This window comes from Fistularia commersonii, chromosome 35, assembly GCF_037954325.1.
Source record: "Fistularia commersonii isolate RoL2024-O1a breed Wild chromosome 35, RoL_Fcom_v1.0, whole genome shotgun sequence".
Lineage (NCBI taxonomy): Eukaryota > Metazoa > Chordata > Actinopteri > Syngnathiformes > Fistulariidae > Fistularia > Fistularia commersonii.
The window spans coordinates 10,400,767-10,426,699 of record NC_141318.1 but is presented as its reverse complement, the minus strand read 5'-3'; the positions used below and the strand labels follow the sequence as shown (position 1 = coordinate 10,426,699).

The window sequence follows — 25,933 nt, the reverse complement described above, 5'->3', positions numbered from 1 at the left end:
GGTGGTGAGTGGGACGGTTACCTAAAACAGGTGGTGTTCGCCTATAATACGTCTGTACATGCCTCCACCAACTACACCCCGTACTTCCTGACACACGGACGGGAAGCCCGTGTTCCACTGGATGTGCTGTTACCACCGTCAGCGGTGCGTTCAGACTTGCCTTTACCTCACGCTGACTTTGCAGCCGCGGTGGCAGCTAAACTGAAGATTGCTTTTGCTGACGCGAGGCGGGGTGTTACCGAGGCCCACGAGAAACAGAAACTGTACCATGATGGCGTGGGCCGCCACCAACCATATATAGAGGGGGACCTGGTATGGATGCGTAACCCAACGGAAGACCGGATGAAACTTGCTCCCCATTGGAAGGGACCCTTCAGGGTCCTGTCTGTGCTTGGGTCCCGGGGGGAACCGGGGCTCACCTATCATATTGCCGGCCCACTGGACCTTGATGGGCAGGGGCAAGTTGTGCATCATGATAGGCTGAAACCTTAAACACTACCAGGGCCAGCGAGTTCAACAGGCTGCCTCCCATCTTCCCCTATTCATGATCTCTTGCTGCCAGACGGGGGGTCGCCGGACAGGGGCCTCGAGGCTATGGGAGGTTCCAGGACTAATCGGGTTTCGGAATTGGTGAGCCACAGCACGCTGTTTCTCGTGCTGGAAGGACTGTGCGACCCCCAAGTCATTGGAAGGACTTTGTCATGTTTAGTTAGTTTGGGGGAAAAGGGAGGCAATAGAAGGAAGATGGGAGTGGTGTGCTCTTGATGTGTTGGGAACCATGCAGCGGGATTGTTGGTGTTGGTTTTATTGTGGTATCATTGTTATAAGTATTGTTTGTTGTTGTTCACACTCGGTTTTGTTGGCATTTTGAAACGGGGACGTTTCTCTTTATGGGGGAGAGAAATGTAACATATCTTTCTTTTCTTGTTCCGATTGTAAGCAGTAACCACAATAGATGCTTAGGGCTCTTATTGTGAAACCCTAAGAGAGGGCGGAAGTGTGGCATGCTGTGGGTTTGGAAGATTGACGGTGTGACGGACTTGGACAAGAATAAAAAGACGTGATCGTTACCCCAGAGAGCTCTGGAGTCTTCGCTTTAATTGTTTTGTGGATTCATTGAATCAGGCCACTTCCCCCAATAACTCGGCTACAGTTGTATTGCAGGGTTGTGTGGCGTGGCTGTGGCCAACAGCAGCTATTCCTTATTAAACTGACATTTTTACCGTCAACCAGGTGTTTTCCCTGACTAAAACACTACAATACTTTATACTTCTTTGGTAAAATCTCTTGGAAAATACCATATCATGTGTAAAAGCCCTGCATTCAGGACCTTCCTCAGTCAAAAATATGTACACTAAGTGTCACCAAATGTGTCAAAAAATGAAAGTAGCATTTCCTGACAGAAGAAGAAATGTGTTGACTGATGTACAAATTGTCATCTGTGATATACCATCCCTCTTGTCATAAGAACAATTAGGGAGTACATGTAGTTTTGTCTGGTCAGCCAGCTCGGTTCTTCAGCTCAGCAAAAACGGTGAACTGCTGGTTCAGCGGAGTGATTCGCTTCAGCGTGTTCGGTTCGTCCGGGAACGGTACACTACTGGCTGTCGTTGTAGCAGTTGCACGGAGACTTGAGGCAGAGGTTAGACCGTTACCCATGTCAAGTACCTCTCGACACATTTTCCGTCAATAACGAAACTACCACAAGGTAAAGGTAGGAGGGAATCATGGACGATAATCCGGAACAGTCTTTGAGGTGCACCCACGGAGAATTCCGAACGCCTGTCGACGGAAAACGCAGGATGTAAGCATTAAACCCGCCAGGCTACCCTCCTCCATCACCACCATTTTGGCTGACAGTGATGATGGAGCATATCCGGACGCCCAAGGTAACGTCTCTGCGATTCAGCATCCATTTTTGTCAGGACGCTGTCTTGTCTTTGTCTTCCCTCCCTGGTATATTGGCAAGCTTTTGCCTTTGCGGGAACATCGCGTCTTGTTCTGTGCAGCGACGTGGCGCCCCTTTTATTCTTCCATTTCATTATCAAATATAATTAATTATCCATAATTTATCAATTTCAGATGTTTGCCAGTTATTGTATCCCTTTCACGACGCTCGGTTCAGGACACCTCACCTGCAGAACTATACGGTGGTGTCCGATATTGGATCTAGGCTTTTTTGTCTTTTGGAATATGCCAATGCCAATACATCCATAAATTGTTGCATTTTTCACGTGTATTAGATAATAATTTACCTGTATTATTTTGATACTATATGAATCATGAAAAAGTAAATCCATACGCAAATAGACGTCCAACCATGACGTCGCATCATGGCGTGCCCCCCCCCCCCCCATACACACACACACACACACACACACACACACACACACACACACACACACACACACAATTTTCCTTATGTTTTGCTGTCTGGCAAAGACATCCCCCCTTCTCTTTATAAGCATACACACTGGTTGTTGGAGGACAAAGCATGAATCTACAGGGCAGACAGTGTGTGGTTAAATCTGCAGGAACATCCATACTTGATTATCTCGAAATCCCCTGATAAATAGTATTTTTCTAAATACATTATCAATGGCGCAATAAATTTAAATTACAGAAAGGATATATTGCTGCATTATATAAAATAAAGTCATGCATTTTTCTTATAAAATGCTGACATTTTCCAATTAGCTAATATGAGGAATTCTGCTCTAATTACAAAAAACAGCACTGTAAACACCGTGTACAGCACTGTGAGGCTGTGTTTTGTTTTTAAGTGAAAAACACATTCCATTTAAACCCTCTCCGGGATGAATGGACTGTATTTTATAGCTTTTTTTCAGGTTAATCCGCTTTTTCATGCAAACCTAGGACCTTTTGCTGTTTGCTTGCATTCCTCCGCTAGGTGGAGAACGTGCGTCTCCTGGATCGGTCCATTGGCCAGAGGAAGGCCAGTGTTGGGACCCTCTACCTGTCTGCAACACACACCATGTTTATTGAAAACAACCCAGACACACGCAAAGAGACCTGGGTAAACTTCATTTAATCCACAACACAGACAAGATGGAGACATTGATATAAACAGTCTGTAGGTTGTGTTTTGTCAGCCCAAGCTGTCATGAGTAATCAAAGTGGAATCACAGGTTCACTTAAAAAGCTGTTTGATACCAAATGTATGTATGGAGGTTCTCAGTCATCCAGGTCATGGTTAATCACTGTCAAATCTGTTTCACCTCTCATTGGAGTGGCTTCTTCAGTTCTCAGAGCTGTTGACTGTATCATCAATAAATAAATGTACATATATTGTAAATCATGGTGAAAAGAGCCTGAATATGAGAGAATTTCTTTTTGGGAAAGCTACGTTTGTCAGTCAAGTCAATCATAATAAAATAAAAATGTTGCTTTTTTTAAATGGTAATTTGTTTTTACACCAATTGCTGTCATTTGCTATTGCCATCACTAGTCAAAAATCGAGTTATGATGTCAGTGGTGGAGAAAAAAAACATAAGTATGCTAAACTAAACTAAAATAATAGATGTTTAGAATTGTTGAATAATTAGCAAAAACCCCTCTGCATTGGATCTTGATAATGAATTGGAAAAGAAGCAAATTTCATACACTTTAGTGCTTTTTTAAGGGCTTTAAAATTATTTTTTATGAGCATGTCAATTTGACTCTAAATCTACTAATGTAATATGTTATAATGCTGGTAATTGGGAAAGACACATTTTTGGACCTACTCATTCAAAATAGTGCAATTGCACAGACTATGTCATCTATTTATTTAACCTAAACATCAACTTCAAACTTCATATCCAGTAATGAACAGTTCACTAATATGAATCAAGGACTTAGTGGCATGTTGCAGACATAGGATATCTTTACATGGGTTGCAATGGCTCCTATGCATATATTACAAAAAAACCTACTGCCAAGCCTTACTGACTATGACCTTAAAAGTTAGTTGTTAATGTATCTCTTATTCTTTACGATTCTCTCCATACATCAATGCTGTAAAACAGTGTATAGTCTGTGAAAGGTAGGCAATTATCTTCTTAAAACTAATCACTTTAACATCATCAGTAGTATCATAAGCCAAGGTAAATTTGAGCTACATATTAATATAATTTACACATTTACAGAAAAAAACACTTCTGTGTTATTTCCATGTTTATTTCAGAGTAACATTTTGAATCTTAGAAGATATAGGTGTTCACATTTTCACCAGAGTGGTTCAATGGCCCTCAAATTGTCATGTTTTATTTATATTTTTTTATTGATTTAGGATTTATTTTTCCCAGATTTTTATTGATTCGTGTTCATTTTTTTTAAGTTTAATTCAAGTTGTTTGCTGGAAAAACTTGAAAAAAAGGTGAAAAAGAAAGCTACATATTTTTTAAGGTGATATTTTCTTTCCAGAAATCACAAATACACAACATATGGATACATATTATGTTAGCATTTGTAATTTTTATTTTCTCTTCATTGCAAAGCAGACCTCCAAGTGTTATCTATCTGTTCAATAACCTACAACCAAGTTGTATCTTTCAAGCAACTGAATCTAACTGACACATTGACACATCTCTATAATTTTGAGTTTAGAATAGAAATGAAACTCCTGAGTTCATAATCGTGGTCACAATGTCATGTTTGTTGTTATTTTGCAGATTTGGCAGGTAAGTAGAAGGCGATATCAGTACTAGTTTGTTAGTTTTGGTAGCTTGAGTTGTTATAATTCTTTAAAAAACATAATGCAGACATGTTTGAATGAACTCCCCAATATTGCAGATTTGTGTAATCAGTTTAAAAGCCTAAAATGTCCTGAGTGAAATATTCACCCAAGATGTTGATAATTTGCAATATTTTCAAGTTTAAAGGCAAAGTTTTCCCCTCTTGTGGGATGTCTGAGTAAGGACTTTGCAAATACAGGATGGAAAGATACTACAGCAGATGTCTTGCATAGCATCTGCTGGAGAAGGATGAGCCTCTCATATCCCCCACCTACCAGTTGATAGTGTTGGTATCCAGAGGTGTCAGTTTCTACTGAACAGACATTCACTGTGTCTGCTGGAGTAACTGAAGCCAGTGAGACAGATTCTAATAAGTTTGTTGTAAACCAGCTGCAAAAGCCTCTTATTTCTCTTCCCCAAAAAGTAAATGTCATAATTTCCCCCCGATGGCTTAAAATCACAAGGGTTAAATAACAATGTGACATGTGTTGAACATGAAACCACTGTCTTTTGATACTCACTTAGAGAGGTGTATGTATGTATGTATGTATGTGTCTGTGTGCATTTGTGCGTTTCTGTGTGCATGCGTGCCGTACATGTTTCTATGTGTCAGATGTTGCACAGCATGGTGAGCAGTGTTGAGAGGCTGCCCACCACCCCGACGGGAAGCCAGCTCATCTTACGCTGCAAGGACTTTCGCGTAGTCCAGCTTTTCATCCCGCAGGAGCGAGACTGTATTGATTTTCAAGCGTCTTTGGTCAGACTGTCACGACCAGGTTTGTGTGCAACTGTGTGTGCTGGTATAAGTGCCTGCTATTCTATAAGATGGAACTATTTAACTTTATTCCTTGCCTAAAATAACTTCACATATAATTTAGTTTTCTTCTAAAAAAAAATTACAATTTGCAGCCATTCAAAGCTTCTCACACCTTCACATTAGATAATCTCATGGAACTGATTTAACATAGTAATTATGGAAATATTTACAATTTGATGACATTGAAATGTTATTGTAATGTTTCCTATTCTACCCATGACAGTAGAATACACTGTTGTAAACCAAATAAAACAACATACAACTCACACACATTTTTACTTTGGGGAGTATGTTAATAGTTAGTCATTTATTCATTGTATTATATTTTATATCCCAGAGAAGTACAGTGAGCTGTACTGCCTTTCCTTCAACCCTAACGTGAACAAGGAGGAGAGAGAAGAGACATGGAATTTCATGGATCTAATGGCCGATTACAAGAGGATGGGGGTTCCTAATAATCTCTGGGTATCTACGGCGGCAAACAGTGAATACAGGGTAAGTCTCATTGTCATAGTTCTTTAATTAAATGGGATCAAAATGATTTTCGAGTCCAACTGGAGCTGGTAGTATCTTCTACAATCTTTACCTAAGTATTTCTCTCAATCACAGTGAAAATGCAGATGATGCTTACAAGTCTATTTGTTGTGATAAAATGGATAAAAAAGATAAAAAATGGATAAAAAAGTAAAAAATTTGGGGATTACAGGTAGCCTTGACACATCGTCTGTTCTCATGATAAATCAACAGATATGTTTGACCCCCAGCCCCATTCAACTTCCTTTCGTGTTATTTTTCCTTTCTGAGCCAATTTCACCTAGTTATATCATAATGCCTGGGTTTAATGAGGAATGCTAAATGTCTGCTACCACCAAAGTTGTTTGGACATTCAGTTTGGTTTATTTTACTTAAAAAAATTAAACATACGCTTAAAGATTTTGGTTAGAAGACACTTTTTTGCTGGATTTCAAGGGTCATTTGGTAGCAATAAGTCATCTGTCAGGAGTGCTCACACTTTTTCAGCATGGGAGTTACTTATAAAATGACTAAGTCAAAATGATCTACCCACAACAAAAATGCAAAACATTCTTTATATGTACAATGTATGTTGATGTACCTTGCATTAGCACATGAGCCGATACTGCACAACACAAAATAATTCTATAAATTTTTTTATGATTACCCAAGTTCAGTCTGATGACTTGCACTGCATTGAATCAGCTAGGGATGCATAGTCTGGACAATAGCTGCTGCCAGCCAGCCTTATTAACGATGACGTGACTCACCCCGAACGATGCTTCGGTCATGGCTTTCGCTTTTGAATTATGTTGTGTGAAAAGTGACTGCTGGCCGGACAACTGAGATTTTATTTCCTTCACCTTTCTCTTTCTCAGCTCGCTTTTCAGCGGGATGTCCGTGTCCGTATTTTCCATGAACAGTCCGAAAAATGACAAAAAGTCCATTCCATATGAAAGTAATACATTTTTTGTCTTCTTACTTGGTCCAGCTCCCCCACTCATTTTATACCCTTTCTAAAGTTTAAGAGAAAAAAACGATGGCTAAAAGTTGGAGGTAACTTGCTGACTAGCTTGTAAGTTTTGCCCCACTTTGCGCTGTTATTTGTGCATGTGAACTGACTTCAGTGTCAGAAAAAATCAGATGTCATCTGACTGGCTGCCCTGTATATGAATGAAGTGACAGGATGGATGATAGGCTGACGTCTATTTTTTTTAGTGTCATGCAATTTACCAGTATTACCTTTGAGATAGACTGGAAGATTGCGATTGACGTATTGAGCACCCCTGGTCTACATTGTTCGGTCAGTCCACAATTGGTTGTTGCATCACATGTTTCTTTATTCTGCTTTGTAGAAAGTCTAGTCAAAGCAGTGCTTAGCCTAAGATTGATGTTAATTCGTCCTGGAAACTTTAATCAACTAGAACACCTCGAGGACAATCCTGTGGGGGGTGCTCCAAGAGTATGGGGTACACCAATCATACAGCGACCGAACAGACCATATAACGGGGTTTGGTCCCTGTATGATTGGATATTGGAGCTTGGTCCGTATTGCCGGATGTAAGTTGGACCTGTTTCTGGTGAGAGTTGGAGTCCGCGAGGGCTGCCCTTTATCACCGATTCTGTTCTTAATGTTTATGGACAGAATTTCTAGGCGTACCCAGGGCGTCGAAGGGATCCGGTTCGGTTGCCACAGGATCAAGTCTCTACTTTTTGCAGATGAAGTGGTTCTGTTGGCTTCATCAGGCCATGATCTCCAGCTCTTACTGGAGCGATTCGCAGCCGAGTGTGAAGCGGCCGGGATGAGGATCAGCACTTCCAAATCTGAGACCATGGTGCTCATGGTAGAAATGGCGGAATGCCCACTCCAGGTAGGGGAAGACGTCCTGCCCCAAGTGGAGTAGTTATAGTATGTCGGGGTCTTGTTCACGGGTGAGGGAAGGATGGAGCGAGAGATAAACAGGTGGATCAATGCGATGTCTGCAGTGATCCGGATTCTGTACCTGTCTGTTGTGGTAAAGCATGAGCTGAGCCGGAAAGCGAAGCTCTCAATTTACTGGTTGACCTACGTTCCCACTCGCACCTATGGTCACTTTGGGGAGTTTTGGGTCGTGACCAAAAGAACAAGATAGCAAATACAAGCGGGTGAAAGGTGTTTTCTCCGCAGCGTGGCTGGGTGAGAAGTACGGTCATCCGGGAGGAGCTCGGAGTAGAGCAGCCACTCCGCCGCATAGAGAGGACTCAGATCCTCTCTCTGAGGTGACTTGGGCATCTGGTCAGGGTACCCCCTGAACACCTCCAGGGGAGGGTATTCCGGGCATGTCCATCTGGGAGGAGACCACGGGTAAGACTCAGGACACACTGGAGAGATTAGGTCTCCAGGCTGATGTGGAAACGCATTGGAGTCCGCCCAGAGGAGCTTGACCATGTGGTTGGGGAGAGGGGGAAATGGGCCTCACTGCTCCGGCTGCTGCCCCTGCAACCCGACTCCGGATAAGTTGGGGAAGATGGATAGATGGATCGATACTTCTGTATACTCCCTATGATACCATTTTGTTTACTCTGTATCAACATACAGGACTGTCTCAGAAAATTAGAATATTGTATGTGTAATATCTTCTGTAATGCAATTACAAAAACAAAAATGTCATACATTCTGGATTCATTACAAATCAACTGAAATATTGCAAGCCTTTTATTATTTTAATATTGTTGATTATGGCTTACATCTTAAGAGAACTCAAAAATCCTATCTCAAAATATTAGAATATCATGAAAAAGTATTTTTTGTTTTTTTAATTGCATTACTGAAGATAAAGAACTTTAACACAATATTCTGATTTTCTGAGACAGTCCTGTATATTTCTGAATGTTATAAGAAAAAGCATAATTGTTTCAGCAAACATGCTATCATATGATTTTCCTACGATAAACAGTGGACTTTATCATGCCAAGTCCTGAGTCTTGTCATTTAAACAGGATCCTTCTCAGTAAATCTAATAGAGCAGATCCTGATGCCTTCTTTATGGTCCAAACCACTTCAGATTTAGACTTGCAGCACCTTTTCTGGTCAGTCATCCTTAATGCCATCAGTATAACAAACTCAAATGTGTACACATGCAAAGAATCAGATGCTCTTTTGCCAAACAACACTGGAAAGTGAATGAAAACACACTCAGCTACTACTTTATCAGAGCCATAATTTGTACTAATAGTCTCTGCCTTCATGTTTTATTGATTCTATCGAAGTGTCGCCAGGTCAACAAATGAGTCATCTGAATTCCAAAAATGTTCAACAGGACACCCAACTAATCCCTTTCCCATACACTGAGAAATCAGGGTGCAAACTTATAACACTTTGCCTGGCATATTCAGAAGTGTAAAAGGTAAAACCTAGTGATAAAATCTGTCTGTGAAGGTTCCAAGTCATCCAAGTCATGGTTAATGCTTGTCAAAATCTTCTTCTCATGGCAACCGGACTTAATTTTCATACCTTGAAGATGTTTCACTTCTCATCCAAGATGCTTCTTCGGTTTGAATTGATCGGTAAATGGTACAATCCTACAAGTTTTCAAGATGTTAAACTGATGCTTAAAAACATAAAAATAGGCTAAAGCGATTTTTCTGCGCGTGTACCATGTGAATTGTCCACAGCTCATGTCCATCCTTCTCCATACATCCACCAGGCCATGGTAAGAGACCAGCTGCTTCTGTGTGTGCTGAGAGGCTCGATGAGGCTCTATATAGTTGTGATCTAAAAGTTAATTCTCGGCACAATTAAAATCACCACCTGAGAAAACATTTTCATAGAACATACAGTCTTTTAATTTCTCAAAAAAGAATTATTTCTCTGCAACTTTGTTGCGAGTCATAAATATTGATTGAAACAACACTAAAATGATCAAAGGCCGCTTTGACAAACAGGCCTGAACTTCCCTGGACTAGGTGTTCTATGTTGATGAAGTTTGGGGCGAAGGTTCTAGAGAAGTGCAGTGTAGCAGGGTAAACACTCTCACTGTACACGCTCACCATCCTGCTTGATTCTTACCTCACCTGTCCGCCCACTCTGTACTTTGCATTCATCTTGCTAATCTCACCCTTGTTGTTTGCTACGGGACCATGCAAACCCTCCACTGGCCATGTTGCACTGCAGTGTCAGGGGTTGAGGTCCAGAGTGATGCGCCAACTGTGTCACTGGGTTACAGGGCACTACCCCTCACCAATTCAGTGTGGACACATCCTCATAATATGGCCCCCTTCACCACATCCAAAACACTTCATGTGCAAGGAGATCACATACAACATACACATGCTTTGAAACAAAAAAAATTTGAAAGCTCTAATGGGAGACAATTTACCATTTTGTTAGCTGTTACACTTTCTTTAAAAATTATAAAGTGCCATCAAAGCCTCAAAATCTCACTAATGTGATGATTGCTGATTCTATCTTAAATTGAATGCAACTATACTTTTGATGTGACAGGCATGTTTGTGTCTCCTACCAGGTGTGTGACACGTACCCATCAGTCCTGTTTGTCCCAAAGTCAGCCACACCCTCCACCATTGTGGGCAGTTCAAGGTTCAGGAGTCGAGGACGATTTCCTGCTCTGTCTTACTTCCACCAGGACACCCTGGTCAGTGATCACCCACAGTAGAAGAATGAGATTCAGAATTTCTGTAACCTTGAAAGTGCGACAAGATCTATGTTGCCTCTAGGCGGCAGTGTGCCGGTGTAGTCAGCCACTGTCAGGATTCAGCGGACGCTGTCAGGATGATGAGGCAATGTTGCAGGCTGTGATGAAGTCCAACCCTGGAAGCGACTACATCTACGTGGTTGATACAAGGCCAAAGGTACCTCGCGCCTCACTCACACTCAGTGAAAAACACAGAACTTGCAGCAAGCAGTAATGCCTGCATGGTCTCCTTGGTGTCTGCACAGCTGAATGCGATGGCAAACCGAGCCGCAGGTAAAGGCTATGAGAACGAGGACCACTACACAAACATCAAGCTGCAGTTCATCGGTATAGAAAACATTCATGTGATGAGGAACAGCCAGCAGAAAATCATTGATGGTAAGAATTGTCTATGTGTCCTTGTGTCTGAGCATGCTAATGTGTTGATGAAGTGTCTGTGCGGTTTTTTGGATACCTGGTTTTCATCAAACCCATCAGTATAATGTCATGTACTCCATCTTCCACCAGAAAATGCAGTAATGGGATGTTGTTTTAGCAACATACCAGAAGTCCAACGCCTCTCTGCTGAGTGTGAAATACTCAGCATCTAGTTTCTGATGGAAGCTGCATCAAAATTAAATAGAATAGATCAGATTGCACGGAATAGGAAATTAGAACACATGATATACACCAAATCATATTTAACATTGCTTCAACAATATTGTACTGGCTGCAGCAGGAGGTCACAAACAAGGCAGCCAGAGGATCTTCTCAGGATTCTTCAGAGGACTCACAGAGGTGTCAGGCAGATTGTGTCTCTCTATCTTGCTCTCTTTCTCTCTCTATCGCTCTCTCCTACGCGCACACACACACACACACACACACACACACACACACACAAACACACACGCACGCACGCACCCACACACGCACCCACACACACACACACTCACACACACACACACACACACACAAACACATACACACACAGACACTTCTCACTCCGTAGCATTTGTGTTACATTCAAAAAATCATTCTATATGCAGCAGTTTTTCCCCCTGGTGTCTTTGTTCAATGCTGTACGTACCACTGCGTTTGTTGAGCAATCACATGCCCTAAATCTAATGAGGATATCATAGTTGCATGGATGCAATACACTTTGAGTTATTACACTGATCTGCTCTTACTAAAAAAAAAAAAATCACTTTTTCTGATGATATGTTTCTCATATCCCTACATACCTGTGTGCATGTATATGTATGTGTGTGTGTTTGAATCCCCCATCCATCCGTACGTCCGTTTTCATGCAGTGAGTGAAATGCGCTCTCCATCAATGACTGACTTCCTGTGGGGTCTGGAAAATTCTGGTTGGCTCAAGCACATTAAAGCCATTCTAGATGCAGGGGTCTTCATAGCCAGGGTATGTATGCACAAGTGCACATGCTCACATGCTCGCACACACACACACACAAACACACACGCACACACACACAAACACACACACACACACAGTAGCACTAGAGTCATGATGTGAATTCAGTGGCCACAAGTGCAACAATCTGGATACTATAATAAAAACCAACTGTTTGATGATAAAAGCAAAATTGGATATAAAACATCTCCTAATTAGCTTAAAACATTAGTCTTCTCCTGTCAGCTGAATATTTCTGCCATTATACAATACAAAGCGAAATAAATGTTTCACCATGAGGACTATTTATTGGTGATAATGTCAGCTGTCTTTCACATTCACACTCCAGGCACCAATCTACCTATCAACCTACATGAATAAAAATGTGTAAAAGAGGCAACGGGACTATAGAAGGAACAATGTGACATATTGTGCTTTATTTTTGTGACCTAACTCATGGTTCACTTGAAGAGAAAAACTATGCTATATTCATCTAACTGCAAAATTTGTGATGCAGATACATGAGAACAGCAAAATGAAAGCCAAATTAAATTCTATTTCGTTGATTGTATGAGTCTAATTAGTTGCTAAGAGGTTTTTTAGATGCTCATTGCAGAAAATAGGGCCACAGTTTGTCAGTTTGGGTTGATTTGAATTTTGATGTTATTGTAATATTTTGATAAATCTGGCAGCCTAATTTCCTTTAGGACAAATAAAGCTGTATTTCAACTTTTCTAGCTTTCATCATGAGGCAGTTGTGCCTTTTTTCAGGAGTGTTTGTTCTGTCGTGTCTTGTTAGGCGGTGGCTGATGAAGGGTTGAGTGTGTTGGTCCACTGCTCTGATGGCTGGGACAGGACGGCCCAGGCCTGCTCTGTGGCCAGCGTCCTGTTGGACCCCTTCTACCGCACCATTAAAGGACTCATGGTACCACACACATGCACTTAGACACACGGACATTCTTTTTTATCAGTTCATTTCAATTCACCTTCAATTCACCTTTCCCTTATTACCCAGCCCTCATTCTGATTTATCCCTGTTGAAGGTGCTGATAGAGAGGGACTGGGTTTCTTTCGGACACAAGTTCTCCCAAAGGTCAGTTACAGATCACAAGCGTGTATTACAATAGCAACAATAACAACAATAGCCATTTTGTGAACTTTGCTGTTACATGTTTTGCCAAAAGTTTTTAAGGTAGACCATAACAGTTGTGAAAAATATGCTGCCTCAGGGCGTCTCTGGCTCATGTCTCTCCAAGGCAGTAGATAAGGAGACTTGGTGGTGGAATGAGGAAGTGCAGGAGTATATACAGAGAAAGCAGTTAGCGAAGAAGAAGTGGGATACTGAGAGGACTGAAGAGAACAGACAGGAGTTCATGGAGATGCGGCGAAAGGTAAAGATAGAGGTAGCAAAGGCAAAACAAAGGGCGTACGATGACTTGTACGCTCGGTTGGATAGTAAGGAGGGTGAGAATTATCTATACAGGTTGGCAAAACAGAGAGATAAAGATGGAAAGGATGTACAACAGGTCCGGGTGATTAAGAACAGAGAGGGAAATGTATTGACAGATGCTAGAAGAGTGATGGGAAGATTGAAAGAGTACTCTAAAGAGCTGATGAATCTGGAAAATGAAAGAGAGGCAAGGGTAGAAGAGGGGACTATTGTAGATCACAAAGTAGCACAAATTTGTAAAAGTGAAGTGAGGAAGGCATTGAAGAGGATGAAGAGTGGAAAAGCAATTGGTCCTGATGATATACCTGTGAACATGTGGAAGTGTCTAGGAGAGGCAGCGGTAGATTTTCTGACTAGATTATTCAACAGGATCTTAGAGAGTGAGAAGATGCCTAAAAAATGGAGACAAAGTGTGATGGTGCCTATTTTTAAGAATAAAGGGGATTTGCAGAATTGTGGCAACTATAGAGGGATAAAGTTGATGAGCCATACAATGACGTTATGGGAAAGAGTAGTGGATACTAGACTGAGAGCAGAAGTCAGCATTTGTGAACAGCATCCTTGGAAGAGTACTACAGGTGCAGTATTTGCGTTGAGAATGCTGATAGAAAAGTACAGAGAAGGCCAGAGGGAGCTGCATTGTGTTTTAGTAGACCTAGAAAAAGCATATGACAGGGTGCCAAGAGAGGAGCTCTGGTATTGTATGAGGAAGTCTGGAGCGGCAGAGAAGTATGTTAGATTGGTGCAGGACATGTATGCTAGCTGTGAGACACTGGTACAGTGGGCTGTAGGGGCAACAGAGAAGTTCAAGGTGGAGGTGGGACTCCATCAGGGATCAGCTCTGAGCCCCACAGAAAATGCTGCCTTGATAGTGACAAAGATTATATTCATATGAGGATCAGATGCCTTGTTAAGCCAAAAGCAGATATTCAAAATACATACAGGAAGTATATAAATCAACCGAAGCAATGCAGTGGCCCTGAGAGGTCAATGCATCACATTTACAAAGTGTGCTGTGTGTTTTGTTGAAAACTATTTACACTGTTAATTTGTTAATAATCCATATAATAAGCACATTGCATAACATTTTCTACTGGTAGGCAATGATCTTAACTTAACAGTGTGCATTTCAGCTTTATTGAAATCTTTCTCTTACAGATATGCACACCTGGATGGAGACCCTAAGGAGGTGTCCCCTGTTATTGATCAGTTCTTAGAGAGCGTGTGGCAGCTGTCGGAGCAGTTCCCATGTGCCTTTGAGTTCAACGAGCGCTTCCTGGTGGCCATACACAATCAGGTTTACTCCTGCCAGTATGGGAACTTCCTGGGAAACTGCCAGAAGGAACGCAGGGATCTGAGGTAAGACTGACACCAGCCACTCTAGGCGCTCAGTATATTTTTAATGTTATTTAGGTAGCAGTGTCTCCCTAAGCCAGCCTCGGGGGGGGGCACAGGCCAGTGTCTCTCTGAGCAGGTCCCAAGCCGAGATAAATGCAGAGGGTTGCGTCAGGAATGGCATCCAGTGTAAAACTTTTGACAAAACCAAACATGCAAATCAAACCTAATAACAAGATCATACCAGATCGGTCGAGGTCAGGGTTAACAACAACCGCCATTGGTACCTATGACAAACAGGGTACCAATGGAAACTGATACTCAAAGGAGAGGAGGAAGGTGTGTTCAAAAGCAGAGGGAGAAGAGAAAAGGCAAGAGTCTGGGACTGAGAGTAGGGACTTTGAATATCGGGACCATGACAGCAAAAGGTAGAGAGTTTGTCAACATGATGCAGAGAAGGAAAATGGATATACTGTCTGTCCAGGAGACCAGGTGGAAAAGAAGTAAGGCCAGAGGCTTAGGAGCAGGCTTTAAGTTGTACTTAAAGAGAATACTAATAGAGAAGTACAGAGAAGGCCAGAGGGAGCTGCATTGTGTTTTTGTAGACCTAGAAAAAGCATATGACAGGGTGCCAAGAGAGGAGCTCTGGGATAGTGTGAGGAAGTCTGGCGTGGCAGAGAAGTATGTTTAACTGGTGCGGGACATGTATGCTAGCTGTGAGACAGCGGTACGGTGTGCTGTAGGGGTAACAGAGAAGTTCAAGGTGGAGGTGGGACTCCATCAGGGATCAGCTCTGAGCCCTTTCCTGTTTGCAGTGGTGATGGACAGGCTCACAGATAAGGTTAGACAGGAATCCCGATGGACCATGATGTTTGCAGATGACATTCTGATCTTTAGTGAGAGCAGAAAACAGGTCGAGGAAAATCTAGAGCGGTGGATGTATGCGTTGGAAAGGGGAGGAATGAAGGTAAGTCACAGCAAGACAGAGTATGTTTGTATGAATGAGAGACGTATGGGTATGCCTGGCAGCTCCAATTCCAGCATCTGTCCACCAATAAATTCTCCATCCCTCCTCTGTACATGACCGAACCATCTCAGTCTGGCTTCTCTGACCTTCTCTCCAAAACATCTAACATGTGCTGTTCCTCTGATTGCCTCATTCCTGATCCTATCCATCCTGGTCACTTCCAAAGAGAACCCCAACATCCTCATCTCTGCAACCTCTAGTTCTGCCTGCTGTCTTTTGGTGATTGTAACAGTTTCTAGTCCATACATCATCACTGGTCTCACCGCTGTCTTGTATACCTTTCCTTTTATTCTGGCTGAAAGTCTTCTATCACATAGTACCCCTGACACCTTTCTCCACCCATTCCAACCTGCTTGGACCCGTCTCTTCACCTCTTTTCCACACTCTCCGTTGCTCTGTACTGTTGACCCTAAGTACCTGAAATCCTCCAGCTTCTTGATCTCCACCCCCTGTAGCCTCACTGTTCCACCCGAGTTCCTCTCATTCACACACATATATTCTGTCTTGCTGCGACAAACTTTCATTCCTCTCCTTTCCAGAGCATACCTCCACCTCTCTAGATTTTCCTCAACCTGTTGTCTGCTCTCACTACAGATCACAATGTCATCCGCAAACATCATGGTCCATGGGGATTCCTGTCTAACCTCATCTGTCAGCCTGTCCATCACCATTGTGAACAAGAAAGGGCTCAGAGCTGATCCCTGATGGAGTCCCACCTCCACCTTGAACTTCTCTGTTACCCCTACAGCACACCGTACCAGTGTCTCACAGCTAGCATACATGTCCTGCACCAATCTAACATACTTCTCTGCCACTCCAGACTTCCTCATACAATACCAGAGCTCCTCTCTTGGCACCCTGTCATATGCTTTTTCTAGGTCTACTAAAACACAATGCAACTCCCTCTGGCCTTCTCTGTACTTCCCTATCAGCATTCTCAACGCAAATACTGCACCTGTAGTACTCTTCCAAGGCTGCTGTTCACAAATGCTGACTTCTGCTCTCAGTCTAGTATCCACTACTCTTTCCCATAACGTCATTGTATGGCTCATCAACTTTATCCCTCTATAGTTGCCACAATTCTGCAAATCCCCTTTATTCTTAAAAATAGGCACCATCACACTTTGTCTCCATTTTTTAGGCATCTTCTCACTCTCTAAGATCCTGTTGAATAATCTAGTCAGAAAATCTACCGCTGCCTCTCCTAGACACTTCCACATGTTCACAGGTATATCATCAGGACCAATTGCTTTTCCACTCTTCATCCTCTTCAATGCCTTCCTCACTTCACTTTTACAAATTTGTGCTACTTTGTGGTCTACAATAGTCCCCTCTTCTACCCTTGCCTCTCTTTCATTTTCCAGATTCATCAGCTCTTTAGAGTACTCTTTCAATCTTCCCATCACTCTTCTAGCATCTGTCAATACATTTCCCTCTCTGTTCTTAATCACCCGGACCTGTTGTACATCCTTTCCATCTTTATCTCTCTGTTTTGCCAACCTGTATAGATAATTCTCACCCTCCTTACTATCCAACCGAGCGTACAAGTCATCGTACGCCCTTTGTTTTGCCTTTGCTACCTCTATCTTTACCTTTCGCCGCATGTCCATGAACTCCTGTTAGTTCTCTTCAGTCCTCTCAGTATCCCACTTCTATCCCACATATACTCCTGCACTTCCTCATTCCACCACCAAGTCTCCTTATCTACTTTCCTTCCAGGCGACACACCAAGTACTCTTCTACCTGTCTCCCTGATAACACTAGCTGTAGTTGTCCAATCATCTGGAAGCTCACCCTGACCACCCAGACCCTTTCTGGGTAAAAACCATGCAACACTCCTCCCTTTTCAGCTTCCACCACTTTGTCCTCTGCTCTGCCTTTGCCCTCTTCATCTTCCTTGTCACCAGAGTCATCCTACAAACCACCATCCTATGCTGTCTGGCAACACTCTCACCTACAACTACTTTGCAGTCACTGATCTCTTTCAAGTTACCTCGTCTATACAAGATGTAGTCTACCTGCATGTTCCTACCTCCGCTCTTATAAGTTACCCTATGTTCCTGTTTTTTCTGGAAAAAGGTATTCACTACAGCCATTTCCATCCTTTTTGCAAAATCTACCACCACCTGTCCCTCTGCATTCCTATCCTGGATACCAAATCTGTCCATCACTTCTTCATCCCCTCTATTGCCTTCACCGACATGTCCATTGAAGTCTGCACCAATTACCACTCTCCCATTTCTGGGAATATTCTGCATCACTTCATCTAACTCATTCCAGAACTTCCCACTTGCGGGGCATAGCCACTAACAACATTGAGCATCACACTGTCAATTTCCAATTTCAGACTCATAAGTCTATCTGACATTCTTTTCACTTCTAGGATGTTCCTAACAAACTCCCTCAAGATAACTCCTACTCCACTTCTCTTCTTGTCTGTACCATAATAGTACAACTTAAAGCCTGCTCATAAGCTTCTAGCCTTAGTACCTTTCCACCTGGTCTCCTGGACACACAGTATATCCACCTTACTTCTCTGCATCATGTCGACCAACTCTCTACCTTTTCCTGTCATAGTCCCAATATTCAAAGTCCCTACTCTCAGTCCCAGACTCTTTCCTTTCCTCCTTTCTCTCTCTGCTTCCGAACACGCACTCCTCCTCTTCTTCTCGTTCTTGTTCTTCGACCTACAGTAGCTCAATTTCCATCAGTGACCTGTAGGTCATCAGTACTAATGGCAGTCGTTGTTAACCCGGTCCACGACCGATCGTGTATGATATAGTTTTGTTTGACTCGCATGTTTGGTTTTGGCAAAAGTTTTACGCCGGATGCTCTTCCTGACGCAACCCTCTGCATTTATCCGGGCTTTGGACCGGCACAGGGAGACACTGCTCCATGCCCCCCAGGGAAGCCTTGGAGAGACACGGGCCAGTGCCACCCTGAGGCTGCATTGGTGGAAATATCATATAGCGAGGTTTGATTAAACCACAAACCACAGAACCACAGCTTAAATGGCCAGAATTGTCACTTTAACCAACCAATTGTTTTAATGCATAAAAAATGCTTTAATAATAATGATTACATATTTTTGAATTAAATACATCAAATATTTGAGTTTTCATTTTTTTTCATGTACATGTCACTAACTAATCTGTGTATCAATTTCTCAGAGGAAATCACAAAGTCACATTTAACATCACAATAACAGACAGAATAAAAAAATCTATCAATCTGTAAAAATTCTGCTGCAACCTTTTGTCTGATTAGATTTACTTCAGAGTAATTATTTTAAAGCACACGCAATAATCTTTTGTGGGTATATTTCCGTGTGTGTGTACGTGTGTGGGAGGACAGTCTTCGCGAGCGGAGTCATAGTGTGTGGCCTCAGTTGTGGAAGGACAGAGCTAACTTCATCAACCCCCTGTACCAGGCTGAGCTCAGCCAATGTCAGGGCATCCTGAGACCCAACACAACACCCTACTGCTTCAAGTCAGTCACACAAGAAACACAAAGTCAAACACAAATTGTTTTCCCCAAATCTAGTGTTTGAACATTCTGTCTTCACTCAATTCCCCCTTCTTCCTTTGCAGAATGTGGAAAGGTCTTTACAACCATGTGGAGAAGTCTACCCCTCCCCGGCAGTCACCCGCCGACTTCCTGTCAGCTGTGAGGGAGGAGTCTCAGCAGCTTGAGGAGGAGCTGGCAAATCACCAGGAGGTACCGCCAGGAGGAATCGTCCACCACCACCCTGGCTCCAGACAAGGCATACAACACACAAAGACACCACCATAAACCGTTCTAATTATGGGACTTATTTGGACTATTCTCTTCATATAATCTTTGGCAAAAGGGATTTGCACTGCATAAACACATGAAACTCATGACCCTAGATTTAAATATTTTTTGCAGATTTTGGATCAGATTAGCCAGAATTTCAAAAACTTTGCATGGCTTACCTACTCCTTTGTCACCATTACCTACCAAGCAGCATCTCTTCATGTGATATAAATGCTTGAGTCCCAGAAAAACTCCCAAAATTTAATTTGCCACAGTAGTCCGAAAGTCAGCCAGCTGTTTCCTATCATACAGTAGAATCATTTCCCATATCTCCTTAAAGATAGAAACAACATGTCATATTTAAGATTTTCCACATCTTTTACAAGCTTTTGAAAGAAAGAATCCCATGTAGCATCACTGATCTCCCCTTCAAAATATGTAATTTCAATAATTTATAATGGAAATGCTCTCCTGGTCATTTGCTTTCTCCTGATTTCAGATTTTTAGATAATTTCTCAAATATCTCCAACTTACACGTAGTCAGAGAGATGTCTTGGTAATTTTTAAAGAGTTTTTTAAGTTCTTGACAATGTCCCTTATTTTTTCAGCTTTTCAGCAAATCAGTGATTTGAAGGTGATTTCTTGCTAGATTTCCGATACTTACTTTTTATATTAAGGACTTTGTCAAACAATCAACAGCTCATTGTGGGTAATACTTTCATCTTAGCTATCTCATTGGAATTATTTGGCATGATCTAATGCTTATATATTTTCTAGTATAGAAAAAGGAGTTGAATATGAGCACAGACAAAGATGTGAGGCAAGGTTGATATGTTTCATTTGGTAAGTTTTCATTTTTCCACTATCAACATTTACAATCTTACCTCTTCATGTTTTCTATCTGATGTGGGATATTCATATTGAAGCAAGTATTGTGGAGTATATCTAAAATAGCTGTATCTTAATATTAGGATGTTTGTTTTATTTCACATTAGCCTACCCTGTATTTATAAGGAAGAGGGAGATCATAATGTTGGCGAAATGACAACATCTTAGTGTTGGGGTTTGAGTAACTCATCACCAGGATAAGAAATGTGTGCTTTGTGAATATGGTGTGGATCATGTTAGCTATGACACAGACATTATGATTAAAGTACTGTGTAAATTCACCTCTGTTCACCTTTTTACGTGGAAATTAAGTGTTTGAAACAGTTGCTCTGGGTCATGTCTGAAAACTATTAGTTTGGGGCCCTCCTCAGCAGGAAGCACGGACTGAATGAAGTAAAGTTTATTATTGGCTCTTGTGTCTGCAGAGGATCAGAGCCCTGATGGGGACGCCAGTCACATGGGAGAAGGAGGAGGTTCAGCGGAGGAGGACTAGGCACATTGGAGACATATTGGGACACACTGGGCCAGACCAGCCCACCACAGACCCCATCACCAGCTCCACACAGGACCACAGGACCAATCAGAAGCCTCAGATCAGAGACTCAGCTCTCACACTGTCCCTCCATGAGCCTGACGACCTCCTTAGCAGCGACCTGGAGTCGGGCGTGGCTGACCTCAGCAGCCGCTCGTCCAGTGGTGGGGATGAAGGCAAGGACTCAGATGAGGCTGCCTTTGCCACAGCCTGACCAAAATATCGCTGCCGGGTTGGAAGGTGAGAGAGGAGATCAACCGTGTGGATGCCGGAAATATTTAATTTAATACTGAAAGGACTGAGCAATTAAAGATGCCGAATGACTGACTGAAATACACATGTAGTTAATTTCCTGTTTTCTGGATCACTAAAGACAATCAGGTTGAGTTTGGGAGAAACCTCAATGTGCAGTTGGGCAGTATTAAAAAATAAATATCACAGCTTACAGGAACAGATTTTTCAGTCTTGACACAGTCCCATAATTTTTTATTTGTTTTGAAAACCACACATTATACCAGAGATACACACACAGACTGAGGGGGAAGAAAACTAGCAATCAGGAAGTCATCAAAAAATATGAAAGGAGTAAAAACTGACTCAATCTCAGATACTGGATACTAATCAAATACTGGGATTTTGTAATAATTCACAGTTTCAATCAGGAAACAGTATCACTCAAGCAATATTAGATATTTAGTGATATATTGTCCAGCCCTGGTATTTATCATTATTGGTGATTTGGTATTGTTCTCTTTTTTGACAACCAGACAGTCCCTTTAGATCTGACTGTTTATTTTCATTTGGGTTTAAATTGCCGTGATTCGTACCTGTATTTGAGGAAAGGTTTCGCCCTGGCTGGACAGATCTTTGACTTCTTTGTTTATCATCAACCTGCACCCCCCCTATTGGTACTTTTCTCTCCCGCTTCAGTCCTGGTGTCATCACTAATTTACAGCAAGATACAAGACTGGAAATATAGAGGATATTAGCCTGACACAGAAATATTCTGAAAATAAAAGTTGACTTTTTTGTGCTTGTGTTCAAGCCTGCACCTTCCTCCTCAGTCTTTTTTATTCCATTATCTTTGTCAGACTTCTCCAACAAGCAAAGTTATTTGCAAAAGTTCTTAACACTTTGAGATGGAATTGACTATATTTGAATTTTCTAAGTCTGACCTATAAAACTATCTTTACTGATATCATTATTGGTTGGAAATAATTACATAACAAGATCCATAAGTGTAGTTTTTGCTATTTTAATGATGAAAATACTTCAAAATAACCATAACAGGCAAATGGGTGGACAATAAAGCCACATGTTTGCTTTTCTGCTCACATTAAATTTTTGAAGGCAAAAGCAACTTGCAGAATCAATCAGATATTTGGAAACAGGTAGTCACTTAATTGTTTTTCGATCATTAAATAATTGCCTGGTGATTTTAGGGACAGTTCACACAACATTGCTTACACACCCAAAGGCATTTTTCTCTTTTGTTAAACTGTATTTGTCTTGCTTCTTGTGAAATGAAATAGCTCTTATTAGACTTGTTTACAGGAATAAACGTGAAAGGAAATGTTTTCTACCAAGCAATACTGCTTTCAGTTTTATTTTGACGGTCTATAAACCTGTCCCCCTTTTTGAAAAGCAAATTAAAACATTGTTGTTGGAAATGGCGTAGAGCTTTAATCACACCACAAATTTTTTATACTTTCCTTTCAATTTTGAACCTCATGTTACTGGAAAAAAATGGATATCAGAGTGAGGCATTACCATAAAGAAATGCTGCAATAGATGCATGCAATAGCATGAGATTATACTGTCTTCAAAAATTGAGCCCTTTTCTCTCAGAGATGCTTCATGTTAAGTGATTGTCTCATCACAGCTGTTTGAACTTGAAATCAGACAAATATCCTCCGTTTCAGAGCAGATATGGAAAATTACCTGTATGTAACATTGAAATGAAAACAAGAGAGGGGTGTAATGAAGTTCCCCTAACTTCTCATCACTTTTAAATCTATTTTTAAGATATGTTAGTTTGACCGAAGGTCTTATTTTTTCAGACTATCCAGTATTAGGTGTGAAGGTCTGTTAAGCCTGCAGGAAACAGTTGACATGGAAGGGGACAAAAGTCTGTGTACCGGTATATCATGACAACGAACAAAATGGAAACAATGCTTATAACTGCTAATATAACTCCTTGTAATACTATTACATTCCCAACACTGCCAAGGAGTTTTGGGCGAAAAATGTAAAAATATGTGATAATTGGATGGTGTGTGCAGAGAGGGTGTGTGTGTGTGTGTGTGTGTGTGTGAGATAAGAGTTGACCTGTCATAGGTTTAACCCTGATCAGAAAACTTCAGAGAAGACCTCTCAATGTTCAGGAGATCTGAGAAAACCCAAATTTTAGCCTAGCAGATAACATTTAAGTGGATCATTTTACATTACTGAGTCTGTTGAATCATAAGGACTGTGGATGTGTAACATAGTTATTATCAACAAAGCAGTGAAGCATCAGTTGCTTCACTGCAGTATGCCCCCCTCCATACATTAACAGTTTTAAGACCCCATTTGAAAATTACTTGATTTTAGTTGCTTTGTGGACTGGGATATCTATAGGTTTCAATGAAGTAAAACACGGGAAAATAAGCAAATATTCTTAAGAAACAAACCGGAATATCCATTTTCAACAATCTTGCAATTAATATATTTAACTATGATCGAAAATATATAATGTTCAGAACCATTTAATCAAAAGTAAAGTCAATTCAACAACACTGATTTGACTAAGTATATTCATAAGTAAAAACAATGCTTCATTTGTTTCTGCTCTCTTTGTTTTACAAGTATCCTTTTTATCATGTTTTTTTCCTTCCTCAACAAGAAATCATTTTTTTTATTTTAGTTGACCAAAAAGCTCATCATCAAAGCTGTTGACCAAACTATTTTAAATGTCACAAACTATCCATGTCTAATTCCAATCTGTTAGTGACAGTGTTTAGTATTAGATTTTAACCAGATTAGTATTGAAATGCCTTTTGCAAACATTTCAATGAAATTTATATATCCTCTCATTGCTAAGACTGACTTAGGAGAACCTAAAGGACCCCTTAGGGTCCATGGACCCCAGCTTGGGAGCCCTTGGATTTATGGCCAGATAACCTGCTGATCTCAACTCACATTCACATTTATCGTAGTTCATGGTGTATGTATGTGCAATACTATGTGTGAGTTACCAGATCCACTGATGTACCTGATATACGAATAAAAGCAATGCTTAAAGCAAAGCTGCATAACTGGTCTCTATCAGAATTTGAAGGGAGCTGAAGTGGATCTAACATAAGGACATTTATTCTGATTGTCCGAATGTTATGATCAGAACGTTTTCAAAGTAGGTACCAGACAGTTGTGGCAGAACTGAGTTTCATATCTAGTGTCTGAAGAGTCAAGGCAGTTTCCTTTATTAATGAGCAGGCAAAGAAACACAAGACAAAAATGTGAAATAAAGCAGAAATAATAGGGAAGTAGTGAAATAAATCAGCAGATATAAGGAAATTGATAAAGCCCTTATGTAAAATAAATGATGGGGAAATTATAAATTGTGTGTTACAGGTGGTTCAAAGACTCAGGTGCGTAGCAACAAGACACGAGCAGGACTTAGAAATTAGTAATAAATATTTGATTGCCAAAATACAAACAGAAATGGAGCCAAACAAGAACTGAATAAGGGACAAAGGACAGCTACCAACACTAGTGAACAGGTAAACTAAAGGCAACAAGAAAATCTAGTGAACAGGCTAACAAACTGAAGGCAACTAGCTTTAACGCTAGTGAACAGACCTAAGTGGCGATACAAACAAACGTTATCAATTATCGAACGGGCCATGAACAAACAGGAGAACGAACGAGCTAGCAAATCTCGTAAGGCAAGGATTCCTAATCTAAACAAACCTACGATACTCAACTGGTGGGAAAGCAGAGAGTCAAGCAGGGGGGTTCCAGGCAGGCAGAGCACGGTGTGTGGCGGTGGAGTTGGAGGACTGTGTAGCAGACCGGTGGAATGATCCAGGGGTTCTGACGGACAGAAGCTGAGCTGGCGAGGTGGCACTAACAAATCTAGTAGGTGGGCCGTCCAGGTGGTTTCATGTGTGACCCAGTGGTCATAGCTGTGGAATGGAACGTTCCGGCGATTACACATCCGGTGTGTGCGCCTTTTAAACTGCACAAGAAGGGTGTGGCCAATCAGCTGCGCCTTGTTTGCTGATAGTCAATTGCTTCCACCTGTCTGCCTCACCGCCACACAACGTCACATGCCCACCTGGAATCAGAGAAGGGAGAGGGAGGAACAGGGAGAACACAACAAACATTGCTTCTAGCGAACATTCCTAGTGGACAATCATGGGCGGAAAAAAAAATTGAGTTAAAACTAACAAAACTTCAAACTATGGAAAAAGGCATGAAGAAAATTGGGGTGAAAAAAAATATTTAGTGAAATAAATTAAAGCAAAACACAAATAAGTAATTGTATAAATTAACATAATCTTTCAAATCTTTCCACTCGCAGTGGTTTTGGAGTATGTAGCAAGAGGTCCATCATAATTGTAAACTTCTGTAGAAATCATGTCACTGGAAATACATTTTGATCAAAATTAATTTTTAAAAATGTTATTGTTGGGCTGACAAAATAGGTGTGAATTATTTTGTCTTCAACTTTTGATACTCTATAGTTAGTGAGATACAGCGATCATATTGAAACCCCATTAGTCTACCTCCT

The 25,933-nt window shown here is 41.3% G+C and overlaps 1 protein-coding gene across 2 annotated transcripts; it reads left to right on the top strand.

Moving 5' to 3' along the window:
• Positions 1–1,720: 1,720 nt before the first annotated feature.
• mtmr7b (myotubularin related protein 7b) lies at positions 1,721–22,064 on the top strand. 2 transcript variants are annotated; one of them, XM_086142487.1, is made up of 14 exons: positions 1,721–1,889; positions 2,912–3,037; positions 5,350–5,512; positions 5,891–6,048; positions 10,572–10,700; positions 10,783–10,917; positions 11,006–11,138; positions 12,050–12,159; positions 12,950–13,075; positions 13,194–13,243; positions 14,759–14,959; positions 19,317–19,451; positions 19,553–19,725; positions 21,053–22,064. In XM_086142487.1, exons 1-14 carry the CDS (start codon positions 1,863–1,865, stop codon positions 21,118–21,120), a joined length of 1,734 nt encoding a protein of 577 aa, XP_085998613.1. In that variant the 5' UTR covers positions 1,721–1,862; the 3' UTR covers positions 21,121–22,064. The 2 variants fall into 2 exon arrangements, with proteins under 2 accessions (XP_085998613.1, XP_085998612.1); XM_086142486.1 differs by having other exon boundaries at positions 19,553–19,679; positions 21,053–22,062.
• The last annotated feature ends 3,869 nt before the right edge of the window (positions 22,065–25,933 follow it).

What these genes read in the sequence shown, in the direction of transcription:
- mtmr7b (XM_086142486.1), top strand. Translation starts at nt 1,863, where the DNA reads ATGATGGAGCATATCCGGACGCCCAAG. An exon ending in CGGCAAACAGTGAATACAGG is followed by an intron (nt 6,049 to 10,571) that starts GTAAGTCTCATT and finishes GTCTCCTACCAG; the next exon opens with GTGTGTGACACGTACCCATC. An exon ending in AGCTGGCAAATCACCAGGAG is followed by an intron (nt 19,680 to 21,052) that starts GTACCGCCAGGA and finishes TTGTGTCTGCAG; the next exon opens with AGGATCAGAGCCCTGATGGG.